The sequence below is a fragment of the Panicum virgatum genome, chromosome 3K (genome assembly GCF_016808335.1).
Source record: "Panicum virgatum strain AP13 chromosome 3K, P.virgatum_v5, whole genome shotgun sequence".
Taxonomy (NCBI): Eukaryota; Viridiplantae; Streptophyta; class Magnoliopsida; order Poales; family Poaceae; genus Panicum; species Panicum virgatum.
This window is the reverse complement of record NC_053138.1, coordinates 1,001,426-1,022,021: the sequence shown is the minus strand read 5'-3', so window position 1 is coordinate 1,022,021 and position 20,596 is coordinate 1,001,426. Positions and strand designations below refer to the sequence as shown.

General features: G+C 47.2%; 3 protein-coding genes and 1 pseudogene across 6 annotated transcripts; 3 read left to right on the top strand and 1 right to left on the bottom strand.

Annotated features, from left to right (window-relative positions):
- Positions 1 to 95: 95 nt before the first annotated feature.
- On the top strand, positions 96 to 919 carry LOC120696588 (40S ribosomal protein S16). The gene has a single exon (XM_039979549.1). The coding sequence runs from the start codon at positions 171 to 173 to the stop codon at positions 618 to 620; it is 450 nt and encodes a 149-aa protein (XP_039835483.1). The 5' UTR covers positions 96 to 170; the 3' UTR covers positions 621 to 919.
- A 1,868-nt stretch (positions 920 to 2,787) lies between these two features.
- Positions 2,788 to 8,641, top strand: LOC120696584 (putative disease resistance protein RGA1). Of its 4 annotated transcripts, none has more exons than XR_005684240.1 (4): positions 2,788 to 3,364; positions 3,547 to 3,648; positions 3,914 to 7,646; positions 8,145 to 8,641. XR_005684240.1 is itself a non-coding variant. In XM_039979545.1 (4 exons), the coding sequence occupies exons 3-4, from the start codon at positions 3,613 to 3,615 to the stop codon at positions 7,589 to 7,591; spliced, it is 3,714 nt and encodes a 1,237-aa protein (XP_039835479.1). In that variant the 5' UTR covers positions 2,789 to 3,117; positions 3,280 to 3,364; positions 3,547 to 3,612; the 3' UTR covers positions 7,592 to 7,913. The 4 variants fall into 4 exon arrangements, 3 of the variants coding, with proteins under 3 accessions (XP_039835479.1, XP_039835478.1, XP_039835480.1); XM_039979545.1 differs by lacking the exon at positions 8,145 to 8,641 and having other exon boundaries at positions 2,789 to 3,117; positions 3,280 to 3,364; positions 3,914 to 7,913; XM_039979544.1 differs by lacking the exon at positions 8,145 to 8,641 and having other exon boundaries at positions 2,789 to 3,117; positions 3,271 to 3,364; positions 3,914 to 7,913.
- Positions 8,642 to 10,913: 2,272 nt separating this feature from the next.
- On the bottom strand, positions 10,914 to 12,593 carry LOC120696587. The gene is made up of 5 exons (XM_039979548.1): positions 12,112 to 12,593; positions 11,834 to 11,898; positions 11,668 to 11,728; positions 11,341 to 11,487; positions 10,914 to 11,234 (listed from the first exon to the last, which is right to left on the bottom strand). The coding sequence occupies exons 1-5, from the start codon at positions 12,581 to 12,583 to the stop codon at positions 11,107 to 11,109; spliced, it is 873 nt and encodes a 290-aa protein (XP_039835482.1). The 5' UTR covers positions 12,584 to 12,593; the 3' UTR covers positions 10,914 to 11,106.
- Positions 12,594 to 14,460: 1,867 nt separating this feature from the next.
- LOC120696586 lies at positions 14,461 to 20,432 on the top strand (annotated as a pseudogene).
- Positions 20,433 to 20,596: the final 164 nt, after the last annotated feature.

Genomic DNA, 20,596 nt, shown 5'->3' with positions numbered 1-20,596 from the left:
ACCATACGTTTAGGCCCCACATGTCATCCTCAGAGCCGTGGCAATCACTCAAAACCCTAACGCTTCCAGGCTATATAAGCCTTCTACCCTTTCGCTCCCATCTCCTCCGCCGCCCCCACCCAAACTCTAGCGCCGCCGCCGCTGCGATCCCAGCAGCCGCCACCGCAACCATGGCTGCCGTGCTCACCCGCCCGGCCGCGGGCACCGTCCAGTGCTTCGGCCGCAAGAAGACGGCCGTGGCCGTGGCCTACACCAAGCCCGGGCGCGGGCTGATCAAGGTGAACGGTGTCCCCATCGAGCTCATCCGCCCGGAGATCCTCCGCCTCAAGGCCTTCGAGCCCATCATGCTCGCCGGGCGCTCCCGGTTCAAGGACATCGACATGAGGATCCGCGTCCGCGGCGGAGGGAAGACGTCGCAGATCTACGCCATCCGCCAGGCCGTCGCCAAGGCGCTCGTCGCCTACTTCCAGAAGTACGTCGACGAGGCCGCCAAGAAGGAGGTCAAGGACATCTTCGGCCGCTACGACCGCACCCTCCTCGTCGCCGACCCCAGGCGCTGCGAGCCCAAGAAGTTCGGTGGTCGCGGTGCCCGCGCCAGGTTCCAGAAGTCTTACCGTTAAGCAGCGATTGCTTGACGCGTCACAATCTGCCATATCACTCTGGGTGTGTGTTCTTGGCTTCGTGTTCAATCAATGGATCAACTTATCTGGTTCTATATCTAGCTGCTGCTTTACCTTCATGTCTAGACTTTTAAGCCTAGTGTTGAACTTTTTTTTTTGACATTGTGATATGAAATGTGAGAGATATTCAAGAAGACAATTCGGTAGTCGCTTAAGTATTGTTGGTTTTGCTTGTTACCTATGTCCAGGAATTATGATATGGTTTCCTTCTATCTGTACCTGTTTCATGCTTATGCTTACCCATGTTTTCAAGTTAAGCTGTCTTCTCTGCCTTAAATAACTCGGTTGAATGGATGCTACCGCTGTAGACAACTTGTGATGGCATGACTTGTCAAATTTAGTTTGTTCATTCTGGTGTAATTTCTGTTAATAGGCTGAGTGATCCATCCCAACTAGGCAACGCCAAGGTCCCAAGGAAATGTGTTTTGTAGTTAGATAGAAGGGAAGTCCGTCTAGCATTAATTATTATCCTCCATTTTTTACTGTTTTAAGTTTATTGTCACTCTCACTGGTCTACCTGTCTATATGTCACATTAGAGTGCAAACCCTTAATTACCGACTTACAGTAATGTATATTGATCTGCCAATCTGGTTCTGCGGTTCTGGATGTTGCAGGCATCACCTGTGACATTTGAGTGGTCATGTTAGTTTGACTGTAGGATTTGTAGGCAGACTTGTTACTTGTATCAGGGTGAGAGATGATCCTTGTCTGCGGTTTTTCTCTCGCTATTACCTCTTTTATTTATAGGTTCGATGTATTGTTTGAATTGATATTAAGAGTGTGTTTAGATCCCCTGTTTTGGAATTTTGAAAGGGAATCTTTTCACATTTGAAGTATTAAACATACATTAATTACGAAACTAATTACAGAATTTGTCTATAAAGTATGAGATGAATCTAATGAGCCTAATTAATCCGTCATTAGAGTGTGTTTACTGTAGCAGTTTAGTGTCAAATCACGATCTAATTAGGTTCATTAGATTCGTCTCGCGATTTATAGTAAATTACACTAATCCGATTTTTTTTCGACTACATTTAATACACCATGCAGGCGATTTGCAGGCGATTTACGGAATTTTGAATCTAAACACACCCATGGACCTGTTGTTTGTATTCGATTTGTGTGTCACCCCTGCACAGTGATATCTTTGGGCAGGGTGCCACTAAAAAAAAAAGATACATTGGGCATGGTGTGGCATGGTCCTTGTCTGTAACATCATTCCCCTTGCTGGTTCGATGCTTGTTGCTGCTTTATATAGCTAGCACTTTGTTGATAGAAAGATGCATTGGAATTGGAATTCGGTAACATCATTTTGTGATGTTGCAGGATAACTCTTATCGAATTATTCATATATGTTTGTGTTTCAAGGAAGCATCGTGTTTCTGTGTCGTGTGTGCTAATGTGCTATGGCGGCTGTGGTATGGGTGGATCGGTTGAACTTTCTGTTGGGCAGGAATCATGTTGGAATATACCTGTATGATACAATCGACAGTGCAATCGACAGTGCAATCACTTCAGTGCCTGTGCAATCGACTGAAATGATGCTTGCGTGAAACAAATGTCCACTCTTCATTTCCGTCTTGTGTTCGCGAAGCGAATTGAACCTACTGCAAAACGTGCCCTCGGAGCTGCTCGCTTGTATGAGTTCATTCGTCGATAGCAAGCATCAGTCAGAACCCGCCAAGTGTTTTTCCGTTGGATTGTACTTTCGACCTGCAAAGGGACCTCTCCATGATTTATATTGTCACACATGCTCTGTACAGTTGCTGATTAATTGCTCTGTTCGACGAAATGAGAGATAGAGATACAGAAAGGAATATATCAGCCCCTTTCATCCGTTACTCTGCTTTCGTCTATTCTCATTCTCAGGCTCTAAAGGCCAAAAATCTAGAATCATAAACCCTAACAACCAAAGGGACACTATTTATTACTTTTGTGCTTCCGGTAACAAAGGGAACACGAGGACACCGTTTTAGCTGTCCCATCATCAACTGGTTTGCCTATTAGTTTTTTTTAGCGTCGTTGCTATGGCAAAGAAGAGGAAGATGCAACGAAAGCTGGACTCCACACGGTACCCTTAGCTTCCAAGACAGACTAAAATGCATAAAAAAGTGCTACACGCTCTTCTTTTTTCGCTCTTGGTACGCGTTTCCATCTCAGCAGCCTTTTATATATTACCTTTCTCTTGGCACTTGAGCAAAAAGACTCAAAGTCAGTCAACCAGGGCAGTTCGACCTCCCTCCTCCGCAGGCGTGGCCATCTAGATCTAGCCTCAAAGCAACCCAGACTTGAGACTCCCAATTCCCAAAGCATACTGCTTACGACAACAAGAGGGGCCGCACTGAGAGCTGCCACAAGCAAAAGGCAGTACATCTAAGCTCTAGGAACATCTGATTTGGAGATGGCACAAGCAGCAGCAGCACATCCGAGCTCCAGGTATTTGAGGTTGCCTTAAGGCTCTAACCAAGATCCTATTCCTTGGGTTCTTTATTACTCCTGCTAAGTTCGTCCATTTGTGCTCTGCTTCGTACATAATCTGCTTGCTTTCATTGCTAATTTCTTGGGCAATAACTTGCTCCTTGTCCCAAGCCTGATCAGGTACCCAAGGTCCAACACTAGGTCGTAAATCATCACATCTAAAAGTCTAAACGACGCGGTTTATTCTTTTGTGCTTTAAGCTGTGGTATGTTAATCTTCTCATCATTAATTGTTTGCATCGTTTCATAGTTTTGTTTCTCTAGTTTGCTGTGTTTTCTGCAAAACAGCCCCAACTAATGAAAGCAGGGGCTACCAATCTACCATGGCGGTGCTCCCTGATAGCCTCAAGCCTCAATGATATATGTTGTTTCCTTTTGTCTCCTATAGGAACCAGAAGGCTGTAAGGGTTTGCCTGCAATAGCAATTAGCAAAGAAGTAGTACTTCAGCAACAGATGCTAAAGAGTAAAGAGCTACACTTGTTTCCTAAGGTCAGATATCTGATCAACCATTGTTTCATGCACTTCTGTCAGGTCTTTATTGGCACTAGTAACACTGATAGCATAGAGACGCATCAAAGTGCTACATAACCCAATTAGTTGCAACTTGATAAACATCTGTACTTGTATAGTTCATTTTTTCCCCCGAGAAAAAGTGCATTTCATTTCGCAAAATTTTATGCTTTTAAAGCATATGTGCTTATTTTGAAATTCTTTTCACAGGAAATTTGAGTGAAAAAGACACTTAACAAAACAGGTCGGTATGGAAGCTGCTATAGTATCTGGAATATTGAAGGTTGTCGGCAGCAAGCTAGCTCCACTACTAATCAAGGAGTACAGCTTGATAGTCGGTGTCCAAAAGCATCTCGAGGAGCTAAACGATCAAGTTCAGGAGATCAACTGTTGGTTGGAAACAGTAGGAGATGAAGTTGCGCGAAATGGTCCAGCACTTAATTGGCTAAGAAAGTTGAAAGATATAGCTTATGATGTTGATGATATCATTGATGACTTTCAGCTGGAGGCTGAGAGGCATGATGCCCACGGTGTTGGTGGTGCTGTGTCCAACTACTTGTATGCAAAACCAAAATCTCTTATACTTCAATGCAAGGCAGCCAGCAAGCTCAAGGCAGTCAAAAAGAGATTTGATGACGTTGTGAAGCAAAGAACTGAATTCAGTACAATAGCAAACAGCTTACTAGCTAATCATCCTGCTCATGATATGAATCATAATACTGCGAACATGATGTCATTGCCTACTGTGGATGTTGCATCAGTGCTCGGAAGAGACCAAGAGAAGCACCAAATAATATCTAAACTGGTAGAGACTAATGACCAACAAAGAATCAAGACTGTTTCCATCATCGGGCTTGGTGGCTCTGGAAAAACTACATTAGCTAAGCTGGTTTTTAATGATTGTAGCATTATAGAGAAGCATTTTGAAGTCAGACTATGGGTTCATGTGTCACAAGAATTTGATGCTGAAAAGCTCATCAAGAAACTGTTTGAAGCTTTTGCTGATAACAATCCTGGACAGCATGCAGTGCCGTATATGAGCAAAACAATCTCAGAAAAGTTGACTGAAAAGAGGTTTCTGCTTGTATTGGATGATGTTTGGACTGAGTCCCAAATCCTGTGGGAACAATTCATGGTACATCTGAAGGTTAGTGCACATGGAAGCAGGATTTTACTCACTACCCGTAGTGGAAAAGTTGCAGAAGTAGAGGGATCCGCGTACCAATTTAACTTGCCATTTTTATCTCCAAACGACAGCTGGAAACTATTTCAGCAAAGCTTAGTAATGCACCCTGAAAGTTTGGGGATTGAATTTATAGATGTTGGAAAAGATATTGTGAAAAAATGTGGTGGGGTACCACTAGCAATTAAAGCTCTTGCAGGTGTCCTCCGTGGCATGGAACTGATAGGAGAATGGCAGGCCATGAGAGACAACAACTTGTTGCATTTTGTGGGTGAAGAACGTGGTGTATCAGTGTCTGCATGCTTGATGTTGAGCTATTTCCATTTGTCATCTCATTTGAAGCAGTGCTTCACAATATGTTCATTGTTTCCCAAAGGTCACAAGATTGATAAAGAGCAATTGATTGACCTATGGATTGCTCATGACATGATCATCACTCCTGAGTCTGAGCCTGGTGTTGATTACTTGGACTATATCGGCCACAAGTGCTTCAATTCTCTTGTGCAAATGTCTTTCCTACAAGTTGAGAATGAATTTGATGGGAGAGTGACATGCAGCATGCATGATTTGGTTCATGATCTGGCCCGGTCCATATTGGATGACAATATTTCACTTGATGTGCCAAAGGATCCATCCAGTTGTACCAAGAGCTACAGATACTTTTCATTAACTAAACGGGCACAAAATCGACCGCGCAAAAATCTTTTTCAAAAAGCACGTTCTATATATGTTGATAATTTTGGTGATGCAATATTTGGGGCATTGAAGAACGCAAGACACTTGCGCAGTATCACCATAAGAACTAGTGCAATACCCATTGCCATATTGCAGGTAAAAAATCTGAAGTACCTTGTGATTTCAGGTCTGCGATGTGAGGCACTCCCAGAAGCTATTTCAGATATTTGGAGTTTACAAACTCTTCACGTTTCATTTAGTGATCTTCTTGAGTTGCCTAAATCCATGGGTAAGCTGAAGAAGCTAAGGAAGCTGAACCTATTCCGGTGTAGGGAGCTAAAGTGTTTACCGGATTCTATTGGTGATTGTGAAATGATTCAAAGCATTGATCTTTGCAAGTGCGAGAATCTCACAGTGTTGCCGGAATCTATTGGCAGAATCGAAAAGCTAAGAGTTTTGAGTCTAGGTAACACCAATATTGAGAGGCTACCATCAAGTATCACAACACTGAGAAATCTGGAGTGTCTAGACCTTCACCAATGTTGTGAGCTGGTCGAGTTGCCTGAAGGCATCATCAACTTGGAGAAGCTTCAAGTTTTGAAGCTTACAGGTTGTGAAAGATTGCGAGGCATGCCTGTTGGCATAGGACAGCTTAGTCGGCTACAAAAGTTGAATTTATTTGTTGTGGGTGAGGGCCAAAAGTTTGCAGCAATTTCTGAGCTTGGAAATGTAGGTAGGATTAGTGAGGTTCTAACAATAAGAGGTATTGAGAATGTGATGGAGCCGAACGATGCACACAAGGCATGCTTGAAACAGAAGGCAGACTTACAAAGGTTGGAGCTACAGTGGAGGAGGTGTGCCAGGGGTGAAGAGAGCACTAAATTGGAGCAGGCTGTGCTTGATGGTCTGGAATCGCCACCAGGGATTAAAGAGCTGGAAATTGATGGGTATTCAGGTAGGGAATGTGCGCGGTGGATGCATAATCATGTTGGTGGCGGAGTACAGAGGCTTCCTTACTTGCCATTTTTGAGGGTGATGAAGCTATACGAGTTCCCAAATTTGAAGCATCTGGATGGGCTTGCGGAGCTGCCTTGTTTGGAGGAGCTTGAGCTGTGGAAGATGCCTTCTCTTGAGAGCATAAGCGGAGGCCCATTTCCTTCTCTGGTGAAGTTAGTTATGTGGAAGCTGCCTAGTCTGGGAGAGGTGTGGATGGTAGCCGAGAAGAGCATGCCGGATGGTTGCAACAATTGCACACCTCACTTGGGGCAAGTCCTCACAGTGGGCAGTTGCGTATCGAATGTGGATATATCTGATTGTCCTAAGTTGGAGGTGAAGCCGTACCTGCCTTTGTCGCTGCAGCACTTGGAATTGTACCGGAGCAATGAACAGCTGCTGCAGTCGCCGTGCGAGTGCAACGGGTCTGCCTCTTCGTTCTCCGGTTTTAGTCATTTGAAGAAGCTTCTGCTACGAGGGATTACAGGGTGTGGACGTGGGTGGGAGCTGCTGCAACACATGACGGCACTCGAGTCATTACGGATTCTCGACTGTGATGAGCTAACCGAGCTACCAGAGTGCTTCTGGAGTCTCGATTCCCTTCAGTATCTACAAGTGAGCGGATGCTCTGCTATTTGCATGCTGCCCGAATCGCTAGGGGAACTCCAGTCTCTGCAACAGTTGGCCATCATGCAGTGCAAAAGCCTAAGCGGTCTTCCACAATCAGTGGTTCGTCTCACATCCCTCCGGGAGCTCCGTATAATCCGGTGCAATGTATTTCAAGAATTACCCCAACGGCTGGGAGAGCTCCGCTGTCTACGCCAACTCGAAATTTCTGGGTTGTGGGGGCAGACTCGCCTTCCCGAATCCATGTGCGGCCTCACCTCCCTTGAAGAACTCATGATCCGGGACTGCCCGGGCATCAAATCCTTGCCGGAAGGGATAAAGGGCCTCACCTCTCTACGGAAATTGGTGGTCTGGGACTGCCCTGATCTGCACAGGCGGTGCAAGAGAAGAAAGGGGGAGGACTGGCATCTCATCTCCCACATCCCTGCTCTGATCCTTTCTTAAGGGTTAAGGCGACTGCCCGCTGCTCCGCTAGGTGCTAGCCCTTCACCTTCACCAGGTGAGTTTGTCGTCCTTCTATTTTGACCTCTAGCGGAGAGATTCCAGTCTTAGTGGAAGTTTTATGGCACATTTATCTAGATTGAGAATTAGGTAACTGTGCCAGATAAGTTTTATAGTGATGAAATTCTCCTCACGTCCCATGAAACTCCATCATTCTCTCTCCTTGCCATGTTAGCAAAATTGATGATATTAAATGTCATGAAATTCTCATTGAGACTGGCCTTATACTAACAGGAAAACCTATGTCCCGATTCCTGCTTTTTTTAATTATTTGCGAATTATTCCAACTCGTGATAGGATTTTGTTTTGCTGTGAGCATCCAAATTCCAATTTGAGTTTTTGATGCTGTGGGCGTGCTGCGAAACAGAATTTGGAGCAGTTATCGTGTTTAGTATGTACTATTGCTGATGGACATGTCAAAAGGAAAAGATAAAAACTTTATTTTTCTTTGTTCACTGAACGATTTAACTGATGGAGTATTGCCGAATCATTGCAGGTCTGATACGCGTGAGAACCTATTTCTGGATTTTAACTAACCTCTAGCGATGAGACCCCCTTTTTGTGTATTATATTAACTGGAGAACCTATTTCTGGATTTTGTTTCATTATTTGCAAATTGTTCCAACTCGAGATAGGAGCTACGCTCATACAGTCTGCTCTGCTAACTGCTTTTGCCATGAAGAATGCAGTGCTTGTACACAATGCAGTTATCTTGTGGTGTTTCTCAGACTGCACCGTTATGATTGCATGCCTCGTTTTACTATTTTCCGTTCCGGTTGATGCTGCATTGTCATTTGTCAAACTGATAACGCTGCGCAGGTTGTGCTTGTATGTGCATTTGTGCTACCAGAGTAGTTATCATTAGTGGCCAACGGGGGAAATATGTTCAAGCATGATTTGCGCGGCACCGCTCTCCTTACTTTTCTGTGAATTTGTTATTTTATTTGAATTTTTCCTACGCTGAATTGCACATTATGCGCAGCTTCAAACTACTAAAAAAAATGTCCCCCCTCCATCACCTCTCCAGCTTTCCAAAAAACAAGAAGCAATGCATATATGGCTGTGAGAGTGCAAGTGCGAGTCCATTTTCTAATATCAGCATCGACATGACCAAATGCATTACTATTCACAACTTCCACCTTGCTTTTGCTGCTTTGAGTTGTTGCAAATTTGTATGACCTTTTGATACTCCACCCAGGAGGAATTTGCCGAATCACCCTATGAATCTATGATGTTTCGTGACGTCATCAGGTTCAACACGCATTTCATAGATTCTGCTCCTAAGAACAAACAATGTTTCATTCTGTTATGGTGGCTGTTGGGGCGAGGGGATTGAGGAGGAAGAGAGATGCGGCTGAGGGCTGCTGCACTACAGTACCAGTGGGTACTGTTCACGAGATGGTGGCTAGGGTTTTGGGGCTGTAGGGGCGCTAGGAACGCCGGCCGCGGGGCTTCGCCCACGGCCGGCAAAAGAGAAGAGATTTCCTTCTAATTTTCTTCTAATCTCTTGCTCGATTAGATTGATACATCTCCTCTCCTTATATAGAGAAGTTTACTTGACCCCTAAGCGAGCGACTAATTAATCCTAATGGGCTAAGGCCCAATATGCCCTTGACTCCTCTAACACTACACCCCACCTGGACATGCAGCTCGTCCTCGAGCTGCAACCTAATGATGACACTGATGATTCGACTCGATATAAACCTAACACCTAAAAACAAGCCTTTTACATCTCGGCTTATTTTATTACTCTCAACCTGAAATAGACTGGGACTCGTTATTTTTGTGGCCTCCTGAACAGAAGGTGGACACCATCTACGAACCGGACCTGTATGTCTACAGCCACCTGGATCCCAGGGAGACAATCGGAACGAGAGGGGAGGACAGGTATGGCCACCGGAAATTAGTCGCAACAGCGACCAACGGAGACGTTCTTGTGGTGGCCGGTGACGGAACGTGATGGCGCTAGGCAATGTGCCTCCGCCGATGACAAGGAGGAAAGCGCCTCCCCTATCGCTGCTGTAGAATTGGAGCTCGCGACCATGCGCGCGCTTGAAGACAGCGGCGAGTTGGCGCGAGCGCTGGTGGCCGTCCGACGGGGCGAGGTCGCGCCCCCATTTGCCGAGGTTGATCGCCGTCAAAGCCGCCTCGTGCATCTCCAAGCGCATCTTCTGCAGCCGGCGCTGCGCTAGGAGGCCGCGTGCTGCAACCTGCAGCCGCACCGCCGCCGATGCCTGGATGCCATCTACGCCCCCGAAGAAAGCACTTGCGCAGTGCTGTTGTGGTGGCGGTGAACGGCGGGATTGGCGCAGGAGGGAAGGACAACGGCACCGGACTGCTGCTCTCCGCGGCAGCTAGGAGCCCGCAGGCTGGTTGCGGGACCTGCGGCGCAAAGAAATCCTCCGGGATAACCGGATCTAACGACAGAGGCGGTTGCGATGAGGGTGATGGCGTGTCTTTGACCGCCGCCAGCTGCGTCAACTGGTGCGAGGTTGCCACGATGGAGGAAGGCGGCAGGCACTCAACCGACACAAGGGCTGCCGTCGGCGGCCACCCGGGTGTGGATGGCGGGCACACGGACGGTGACGGCGGCGACCACACGGGCGTCGAGGGCGGCAACCAGACAGGCGGCGACCATACGGGCGGCGACAGCGGTGACCATACGGGCTTCAAGGGTGGCCACGCGACTGGTGCTAGGGCCGCCATCTGTGCGGAGAAGTCGTCCACCTAGTGCTGCAGGCCGTAGATTGCCGCCGCCAACGCCACCAATGCGTCCGTGGGCGGCGCAGACTGCTGCGTGGGCGGCGCAGACTGCTGCGCAGGCAGCAGTGGCGTGGTGACCGTGTCGGTGTTGAAAACTAGCGGCGCGGCGGGTGAACAAGGGCCAGCCATGGCCGCCGTGGTGGGGAACATGGACGGCGCAGCAGATGCAGTAGAGTGGGCAGATCGGGCCTGATCTCTGATACCAGATGTTATGGTGGCTGTTGGGGCGAGGGGATTGAGGAGGAAGAGAGGTGCGGCTGAGGGCTGCTATGCCACAGTACCCGCAGGTACTGTTCACGAGATGGTGGATAGGGTTTTGGGGCTGTAGGGGCGCTAGGAACGCCGGCCGCGGGGCTTCGCCCACGGCTGGCAAGAGAGAAGGGATTTCCTTCTAATCTCTTGCTTGATTAGATTGATACATCTCTTCTCTTTATATAGAGAGGTTTACTTGACCTCTAAGCGAGCGACTAATTAATCCAATGGGCTAAGGCCCAATAGGCCATTGACTCCTCTAACACATTCCGTTTATGATATGAAACTCTGACTATGGACAATTGGTGCCTTTGTTACTTCATAATTCCTGGTTCCTGCTGAAACCGTCATAACGCGGCCACCATGAGTCCATGACCGTGTAGGTTTTTATTCCGAACATTCTACTAGTAGCTAGTGGGGCACTAGGAACGCATCAGAGCTTGCTAGCTTGTAGTATCTTCAACTGCAGCTGATACTACCTCGGTCTTGGTTTCTTGTTGGGTTTTATCCGTCTCGCTGGGCACCTCAACTATCATCTTCCTCACACGAAACATCGCCAGGTGGATGTCACCTGCAATAGATCGATGCAAAAAAAATGCAAATTCCACTGTTCAGAACCCAATAGCCTTATTTTTTCTTGTCCAACTACTGAATCAGGTGGAGTCATTGGTGCAAACCAAAGATGAGTAGGCTGCCGGGGTCAATGGGAATTGCGAAGCCAGGGTTGAGGCGCCGCTCGTTGATGTAGGTTCCGTTGGTGCTGCCCAGGTCCGTCACCAGCAGCCTCCCGTCTTTCTTCTCCAGCCGAGCGTGCGTGCCAGAAACTGCAGTTTTTTTACGCGACCAGGAAATGCAAGATCAAATTGTGAAAGATTTATCTGTTCCTGGTTGCTGTAACTGACAGAGCATACATTCCATTCCATGCATGATTACTTATTACCAAATTCAGATAAGTGGACATGTGAGAATTAATTAGTGACTGCAATTTTGCGAGAAATAATGACCTGTGGCAATGGGGAGGACGATGTCAGCTTTGTCAGCGACCCGACCAACGGTCACCGCATCCTGGACAATGTGGACACCACAATTCTTTCCGTCATCGAGGTTGTTCAATAACATTTGTCAGTTGTTGAGTGCACAAAGAGGATGATGATGGTGAACAGCACATACGGAGGCTATCTCGAACGCGCCGGGGCGTGCAACTTTGTAGCCGATGTGGCGCCAATCGCCGTCGCCTGAAATCGACAATGCAAAGTGCATATGAGCATAATTCCATCCATTGAATACTGACAACGCTCGGGAAGAACAATAATATGACAGAGTGGGTAATCAAAGGATACGAGATGGATGTTCAGGACCGCAACTAGTGCTAAATTGCAGATGGACACGATGTAGAGGCAGAGCTACTAGAAGAATGGGGGAATCAATGATGTTAGGCTGTAGCAAACCTGCAGGGTCAAGAACCCATCTTACTGAAGAACCAACGGTGGATGGACCATCAGCAAGGCTGGAGGAACACCTCAGGATGCTCTTCTTCTTGCTGCTGTGTAACCTTGGCACATCCAGGCAAACCGGATGCTGCTGCTTGGCACTGGGCACGGAGCAGCTGCTGCAAGAGGGCCGAAGCAATGAGGAGGAAGTGTTTAAGCTTGTGAGTGATCTCCTGGGACTGGAGAAGAGGACCAGGGAGGAGGTAGTAGCCGCCGCAGCTTCCATCAGATCGGGCGTTGATGCGCAGCAGCGGAGGGAATGGAGGGGACGGGTTCGCTCGTCTCGAGAGGCCTTGGATTTGTTTGCGAATCGGATTGTTCCTTGCCTGTTGCTTTCGGGTGGATCATTGGAGATATGAAGTTGAGGCTGCTGTTTGTCCTGGGCACAATCCTCCACTTGGCCTCGCAGCCAATCGTTCCTCCCTGCCATCTGCTGCTACTCCCTGCGTCTTCATCTGGGGGATTTTAACTTTATACCATTATAACAATCGCCACCTCTTGAGATATCATTTTTGTTTTTCAATTACAGAATCAGCAGCCACCTCTTGAGATACCATTTTTGTTTTTCAATTACAGAATCAGCACAAGAGAGAGAAAATCTTTATATTTTTACCACTCTTACTCACCTGGACGCTAGCGCGTCAGTCCAAATAGGATCCACGTCAGCTCTCGCCTCCGCGCCCGACCCGTCCAGCCCGCCCATCCAAATCCGGCCCATTGTCCACTCTCCTTTCCTCTGCTCTGCGACGGCGTCCTCCCGCTCCGCGACGGCGTCCCCCCGCCCCTGCAGTGCTGCCGCCGCCGCGACGTGCGTGTCCTACCCATCCGGCGCGGCCCGGAATGGGCCCGCTCGTGGCCCATGCAGCTGCTGGGGGTGCTCGCCTGCGCGGCCGCGGAGCCGCAGCTGCAGGAGCAGTCGGCGCTGCAGGCGTTCCTCGCGGGCTCGCCGCACGAGTGCGCGGCCACCTGCTTGACGACGGCGTCGTCCTCCTCGAGCTGGTGGCCGATGCCCACAACCACCAGCTGCTGGAACACCTTCAGCCCTCCGTCGCCGTCCGCAGCAGCGCCGCCAGGCTCGCGAGCTTGTCCATCGACGCCGGGGCAAGCTGCGGCCGTCGAAGACGGCGACTGGGCTGGCTGCGGCCACCGGCGAGGAGCGCGGGGCTCGCAGTGGCCGTCGGAAGATGGCGACTGAGCTGGCCGCGGCCCGCGGCCACGAAGCGCGCGGGGCTAGCTACGACGATTGAGATGGCCGCTGCCACCGGCGAGGCGCCCGGAGCTAGCGCTCGTCGGAGACGGCACTTGGGGCTGGCCGCGGCCACCAGCAAGGCGCACGGGGCGGCCGCAGACGACGCGCGGCCACCACCTCGTAGTCTAGTACTCTAGTATTCCGTATTCCATCTTCGATTGCAAGCGATTCTCTTTCCTCTTTCCTGCTTATTGACTTCTATTTCATACTCAGATGCAAGGATTCATCAAATCTTGCTTTCTCGTTCCTCTCTCTGCTTGTTTGTTTCCCTGTGAATGACTGATCCAATGGAGCACACAACCTGTTTGTTAGAATGTACGCCCGATCATGATAACAATTGGTTTCCACGGCATGGCGAGGCCACTCTATGGTCTACGCTCGTCGCGGAGCTTGCTCTCAGGGCGAGCTGCGCGCGCACGGTCTCGATGCAGAGCTTCGCCCATGGCTGGAGGTGGAAACTGGTCGGAGGAAAAAGACCATGGAACGCGTCCGTGCCGGCCTGCGCCTCGACGGGCATCCAATGCGACGCAGCCAATGCCACGGTCGTCGACCTCCACCTCCCGGGCATCAGCCTCATCGGCAGCGTGCCGCCGGGCACGCTCGGGGGCTGCAGGGACTCCAGATCCTCTCGTTGCGCGACAATGCACGGTATGGACGCCCGGCGGCGTCGCAGGGGCGGTGGCAGTCGGGAGCAGAGGAGGGGCAGAGTGGAATGGGCTGGGTTGGGCGCTTGGGCTAGACAAAAGGGGCTCGGGTAGGATGTGGCGGGCGAGAGCTGATGTGGATCCTAGTTGGACCGACGCGCTGGCGTCCACGTGAGCAAGAGTGGTAAAAATGTAAAGATTTTCTCTCTCCCGATTCTGTAATTGCAAAAATAAAGATGATATCTCAAGAGGTGGCGATTGTTATAATGGTATAAAATTAAAATCCCCTCATCTGGTGTCATCGTGTATAATTTGCATCTACGACCTCGCCAACTTTCTTTTTTATTGAGAGTCAGTTGTATGCTGTGATGCTGAAGCAGTGAAGCCTATCTGAATCACGACACGAACTCGAACCGATGAGACAGCCTCAGCGTGCTAGTAGCAACCACAACGTGCTGCCCCCCGTCGCCTCCAGAATTTTAGCGATACCGATTCAGATCGCGGTCGCGGCGACCCAGAGAGGAACCAACCGAGCGAGGCAGCACAAATTCCCCATCTGCGATCCCTGCTCCACCCAAAAGTAAGATTTTTCCGAGATCTCTGCGCTCAATAGTCCGGATCGATTTTTTTGTTTCGTCAATTTTCCTCAACTTTTTGGCCTCTCTTTTGTCGATCCGCCGGATTCGATTCGATCAGATGGCGGCGGCGTGGGCAGTGCTGTCGGTGTTGCTCGTCGCAGCGCAGGCGGCGTCGGTGGTGGCGCCAGCGTTCCTCTGGGCGCCCAAGAACGACGGGTGGGTAGCTTTCTTAACTTATCTTTTCCGTCCCTAGCTTGAGATCTCGTGCTAGATATGATGTTAATGTTGGGGATTCTGGTTGCTATGCTTCACTTAGAAAGTAGAAAGCAATTGTGCATGGGTATGCAAACCATTGTCATGACACATGTATTTTCATTTTCTTTTTTCAAGGAATAGTTTCTTTATTTGCTGATTGTTTCGTTATTGCCCTGTGAAATAAATGGAAGATGGTCCAGCCAGTGGGCTAATTAGCTCATGTATTTACGGCCTTACTTTGCCTGTCTGCTTCTATGCCATAGAATCATCTTATTGGGAGGAAACAACTGTTTAGTGCAGATTGATTTGTGCATGCTCACATTGTATCAGATGATTTTTTTCTATTATTTTGGAAAGAAAAGCATGTTCTTCCAATGTATCAATGAAAAATCAAGATTGAAATTTTAGGCCTAGGGAAAACAAAAAAAAATGAATGGCCTCCTCAAAAGTGGAAAGATTAAGGGAATTTTTGTATTTTGATGTTGCACAGTGCACACTGCACATTGTGGGATACTATCACTCGGGTGTGAAAACACTGTATGCCCTAATTTTGGCACATGGTGTATGAACTAGGGTTACTTCTGGCCTATTAATTTTTATTGGAGCACCTTTAGCCACTAAATGGCAATGGAACTTGAAGCCATGAATTCAGTTAAACGAGAACGACTAGTTCTTAGCAATGCAGAATTTCTTTTACTAGAGAATTTTACACATGTTAAGCACCATACGTTTCCTACCTAGGTTACATGTCAGTGTCATACATGGTTTCTGATGCGGATGCTGGATGCTATTCATATATTCTGATGATGTTCCTAATCAGTCTTACTCAGTGACATGAGTTCAGTTGCTTGCTGATTAGATCCAGTAATACCTTCCTCAACTGTCACACCCTGAAATTTTTGGATTTCAGGATGTGATTAAAATTAAAAAAAATAAAACAATAATTTTCTCATAATTTTAAAATTTTGTCAACATTTATTTTCGTTACAGGGAATTTAGTATAAAGAAAATAATCGTCTGCCTTTCTAAATTAAATAAGGTTGTTTTTGTGTTGCATTCATGCTTCAATGCATTTGTTTTATTGTTTGTTGTTCGGTTCAAATTTGAATTCCCTGAATTTGAGTTTGAATTGAATTGTTTGAATTAGTTTCAAAAATGCAAAGTCTTTTCTTTTTCCTCCCCTTGCTTTCAGCCTAGCCGGCCCAGCCCCTCCTTTTTCCTTCTCTTTTTCGCGGCCCAAATTTTCTCCACCGCCGGCCCAGTTCTCCCTCCCCGGCCCAGCTCGCGCCCCACTCTCCCCCTCCTTTCGCTGACGCGCGGGACCCGCTCGTCGGGGCCGTCTCCTTCCTCCCGTGCGCGGCTCGGACTCGAGCCAGAGTCCGGCCACGCCACACCTCGCCGCCCGTCGCCTTAGCGCACACGCCAAGGACTCTCTCGGCCCCTATTTAAGCGCCTCCCTACACCCTTGGGCCCCCTCCGAGCCGCAGCCGCCGCCTTAGCTCTCGCAAACCCTAGCTCGCGAGCCGCCATTGCCGAGCTCGGGAGCTTCGCATCGCGCCGCCGTTTGCCGCTTTCCCGACGAGCTTGACCACCGCAGCAGTCTCGCGCTGAAGTAAGGATCGCCGCAGCCCCGTTTTCCCTTTCCCCCTCGCTCTCCTTCTCGCAGAATCACTCGCCGGAGCTCTTGCTCCGCCATGCACTGTCGCAGGCCCTGTTGCGGTCTCCGAGTCGTCGTCCAGAGCTCGCCACCGCGTTCGCCGTCACCGCCGTGTGCTCCCAGGCCAACCCGCGCTCGAATCCGTGCCCTGGAGTCCGTTTTCGGCTGACGCCAGCGACCCCGCCGCCGCTCACAGCCGTGCGCCGCCGCCAGCCATCGCCAGCGCCGCCGCCGCACCGCCCGATCCGCTCAGAGCCGTCGGATCTAAATCCGACGATCCAGATCCGGTCCAAGCCCGGGTCAAACCAGACCCATAACGGTCAACCCTTGGCCTTTTTGCAAAAGAGACCCTCGATTTTCTAGTAATCAACCCACCGTCCACTTTAGTTCAAAAATAATTACGTACGAGCCCTTTTCTTTTCTGTTTTAGCCCCTGAGCTTTTCTAATATAGAACCCGCCGTCCTTAGCCTGTAGTTTTTCAAGTTAGCCCCTGAAATTTAGGTTTAATTATGTTTAGACTCCTGGTTTCTTCAGATCTAGCCCTTGGAAGCTCTGTTTCTTCGCAAACAAGTCCCTAGAACCTTGTTTTAGCCATATCTTTCACGTTTTAACTCCGTTTCATCGATTCTCGCGCTCACATGATCCTTGCAACGTGTACGATAGCTTTATGACCTTGTTATCCTCTGTGAGCACAGTTTTCTGTGTCTTGCAAATCTTTTCTGTTAGTCCTTAACCCTTTGGTTAATCGTGATTAATAAATCCCTGAAGCACCGTTTAACCCATAGAATCGCCGTTTTAGCTCCGTTTTTCGCGTTTCTTGCGCTCTCGTAACCGTAGCAGTGACCCCTATCCTTTAGTACGCCCTTTTAAAGTCTTTCTTTTGTTTTGGTGTATTATTCTTAGATGTATCTTCTTGTTTGCTTTGTATGTTTGCCTGATGATTGTTCCGAGTAGAAGGATCGTTGTTTGAAGATTGAAGATCAAGATGCAAGTGAGCAAAAGCTGAAGAGCAGTGAAGGGCAGTAAGAGTAGCTTTTCGTTGGAGAAAGGCAAGTGACTCTAACCATCTTTCTTTCTATGCTTATTTACAAGAGTATTATGATGATTTAATTGGAACATGGAGAACCACCCAAGAAAACAGTACAACCACAATACTATATGGCTCTGGTCTTGGCTGATTAATTAGAGACTCTAGCTTGTGACAATCTTACCGAAAGGGCAAGAGGGGACGCATTGATGGGATATAGCTCAATCCTCTTGGGGCGATTGGTATTGTTTTATGATCCTTTGGCAAGGTATCACCTTATTAGGGCAGTGTTATGACCACTTTGGCTTGAAACCTTAGCGGATTGTCATGGGTTAGGGAATCTTTGTAAAGGCCTCGTAGCGTCCCTATGCAATCACACCTCGGAAGTGTGGTATTGTGCCTAGCTAGCACATTGCGTGGTTGGGTTCAAAGTTCTTCGGAACTTTTACGCGAATTGTGGTGAAAGTGTACAACCTCTACAGAGTTAAAACTAACCGGTTAGCCGTGCTCACGGTCAAGAGCGGCTTGGACCCTCACATGATTAATAAACTTAAAGATGGATATAAATCACATTTTGGTTATTTCTTGTGGCCTTGCTGAGTACCAACCATAAGTATACTCACCCTTGCTTACTGCTGCTCAGAAGGAAAAGTTGCTGTGAAGTCTTTTGAAGATGATGCTGAGTTCTAGGCGTACGCAACCCCCAGTCGATTGCCTGTGAAGTTTGGAGTCTCCGTTTCCAGGATAAGCTGTATAACTCTGATAGTCTTTTAGTTGTTGTTTTAATTCTCCTTTACGCGATACTGTTACTGATTATTCACTTATAATGTCTCTATATGTATGAAACTTGATCCTGGCATACATATAGTTATGCATTCGGTTTTGTCCTTAAAACCGGGTGTGACATCAACCTTGTTGTCTTGCCAGTTCCTTTAGTTGCTGACTTGAGATCCAAACTTACGAGCTCATCTCAAATATTTCTTTTACCTTCAAATTATTAGTTTTAGCAAGAACATGTCAGTTCACTACTCTAAAATTTACTGGCATTCCATCAACCTTTACCATCCAGGTTCCGTTCCGATGATGCTAAGGAAGTAGTCCACTATCAGACAGTGTCACCAAAGGGTTTAGCTAAGTCTGTTCTTGAGGAAGGTGGCTGGTCAAACTTGATGGTAAGTATCCCCATTGGTGAAACTTGAGCTCTCACGCGACTTCTTTTAATTTGTCAACTCTTGCATTGAGACAAAGTTTAATCAGTTCCCTGATGTCTTTATTTCGTTTTTAGTGTTCAAAGGAGGATGCTCAGAAGAATGTTGATGTTGCCATTGTTTTTCTTGGCTCAAAGGTACTTATTTGATACTCATCTATTTTCTTTTACCACTTTTAAATTATCTGCTTGTGCAAATATATATGAATTAAATAATATTTTAAACTAAATCATTGCTTATACATAAATAAGAAAATTGAAAGTCAATACAAATAGTTTTTTTAATTCCATGAATCCATAAAACTAGCAAATTCTCCAATCTATATGGTGAAGTTATTACTAAGACAGCCATTGCTTCCAGTTTTCACTGACCATTGACCTATTCTTTTTTCCTTAGCTACAATCGTCAGACATATCTAAAGATAAGCAAGTTGATCCAACTTTGGCAGATACATTGAAGGTAATCGTAGGCACTCATTGTTTTTCTCTCTTGGTTATTGTTTAACTTAAGCATCAAATTTTTAATGGCTTATAATCGCTGTGCTTCTGTCAGCTCTCCTTCACAAGTTCAGAATTTTCCATGGCATTCCCCTATGTTTTCACGTCAGATGATGAGAAATTGGAGAATTCATTGTTGTCTGGCTTTGCTGAGAACTGTAACAGTGGTTTTGAAAGAAATCGTGTCACCTACACAGACACATGTACAGTATTGGTCAATATCTGAGGAAACATCGCAGCATGGATTCTATTCGTGTAAGTTTTTAATATTTTTTTTGGTTCTTCTATGCTATATTTGTTCTGTACATTGGCAGCAATCAACCTGTACATTACAGGACTTAGTGACGTCACGGATGGGAAATAACCTAAGTGGACAGACCGATCTGGTTGTCTTCTGCAGTGGTGGTTTTGAGGATTTAGACCCTGCGAAATCAGAAGGTTAGGATATTACTACTAGCATTTCTCTTTTACTTTTAACTGTACAGATGAAAGCTAATTTAGTTCTATGTCACTGCAGGAGAGTTGCTTTCTGAGCTGGTCTCCATGCTGAAGAAGTCTGGAGCTAAATATACCATTCTTTATGCTTCTCAACCATCTGGTTTACCGGAGAACCCTTCCAATCTGGCACTAGGCAGGTATCTTGCAGAGAAGACTAATACTACTAAAGCTGGACGGGCCAAATGTGATGGAGAGTGCCTAGTCAAATCAACTCTTCTTGAAGGAACTTTTGTTGTAAGTAACTTGTATTCTGTTACTAGTTAACTCTATTCTTAAATTTGTGCTCTCCTGTAAAATGATTGTTTGTATATTAGTATACCTTGTATCCTTTCATCATTTTCTCACACTGGTCTACTATGTGCAGGGAATTGTGCTTCTTATCATCTTGATATCAGGACTCGTGCATGATGGGAATTGACACTCCCTCGAGGTTTGAAGCTCCCCAGGAATCTTGATCTCACTTTGACGCAGTATATGGGAGCTCGATGACGCACAAGGAGTATGGGCGACCGATGTTTGTTGGTCTGCACTTGTGGATATTGTTAGTTTTCTTTTTGGAAGTGCCCTGTGTATTTGACTGAGCCAACTGTTATTCACATTGTGCTCCATTTTTGCTGTAATATTCTACAAAGATCTAGCTCAGCTATCGCAAACAAATACATGTGCTTGTGTTGTACTTGTAGCAAACATAGCATTGCCTCCAGTGTCTCTGTGAATAACCTGAAATTCGGGTAACCAATAAGATGCTACCGTGCATCAAATAAAATGGAATCTTGTTACTTATTTGGATCAGAAGTTACTGTGGTTAAACGTGTGTCGTGTCTATATA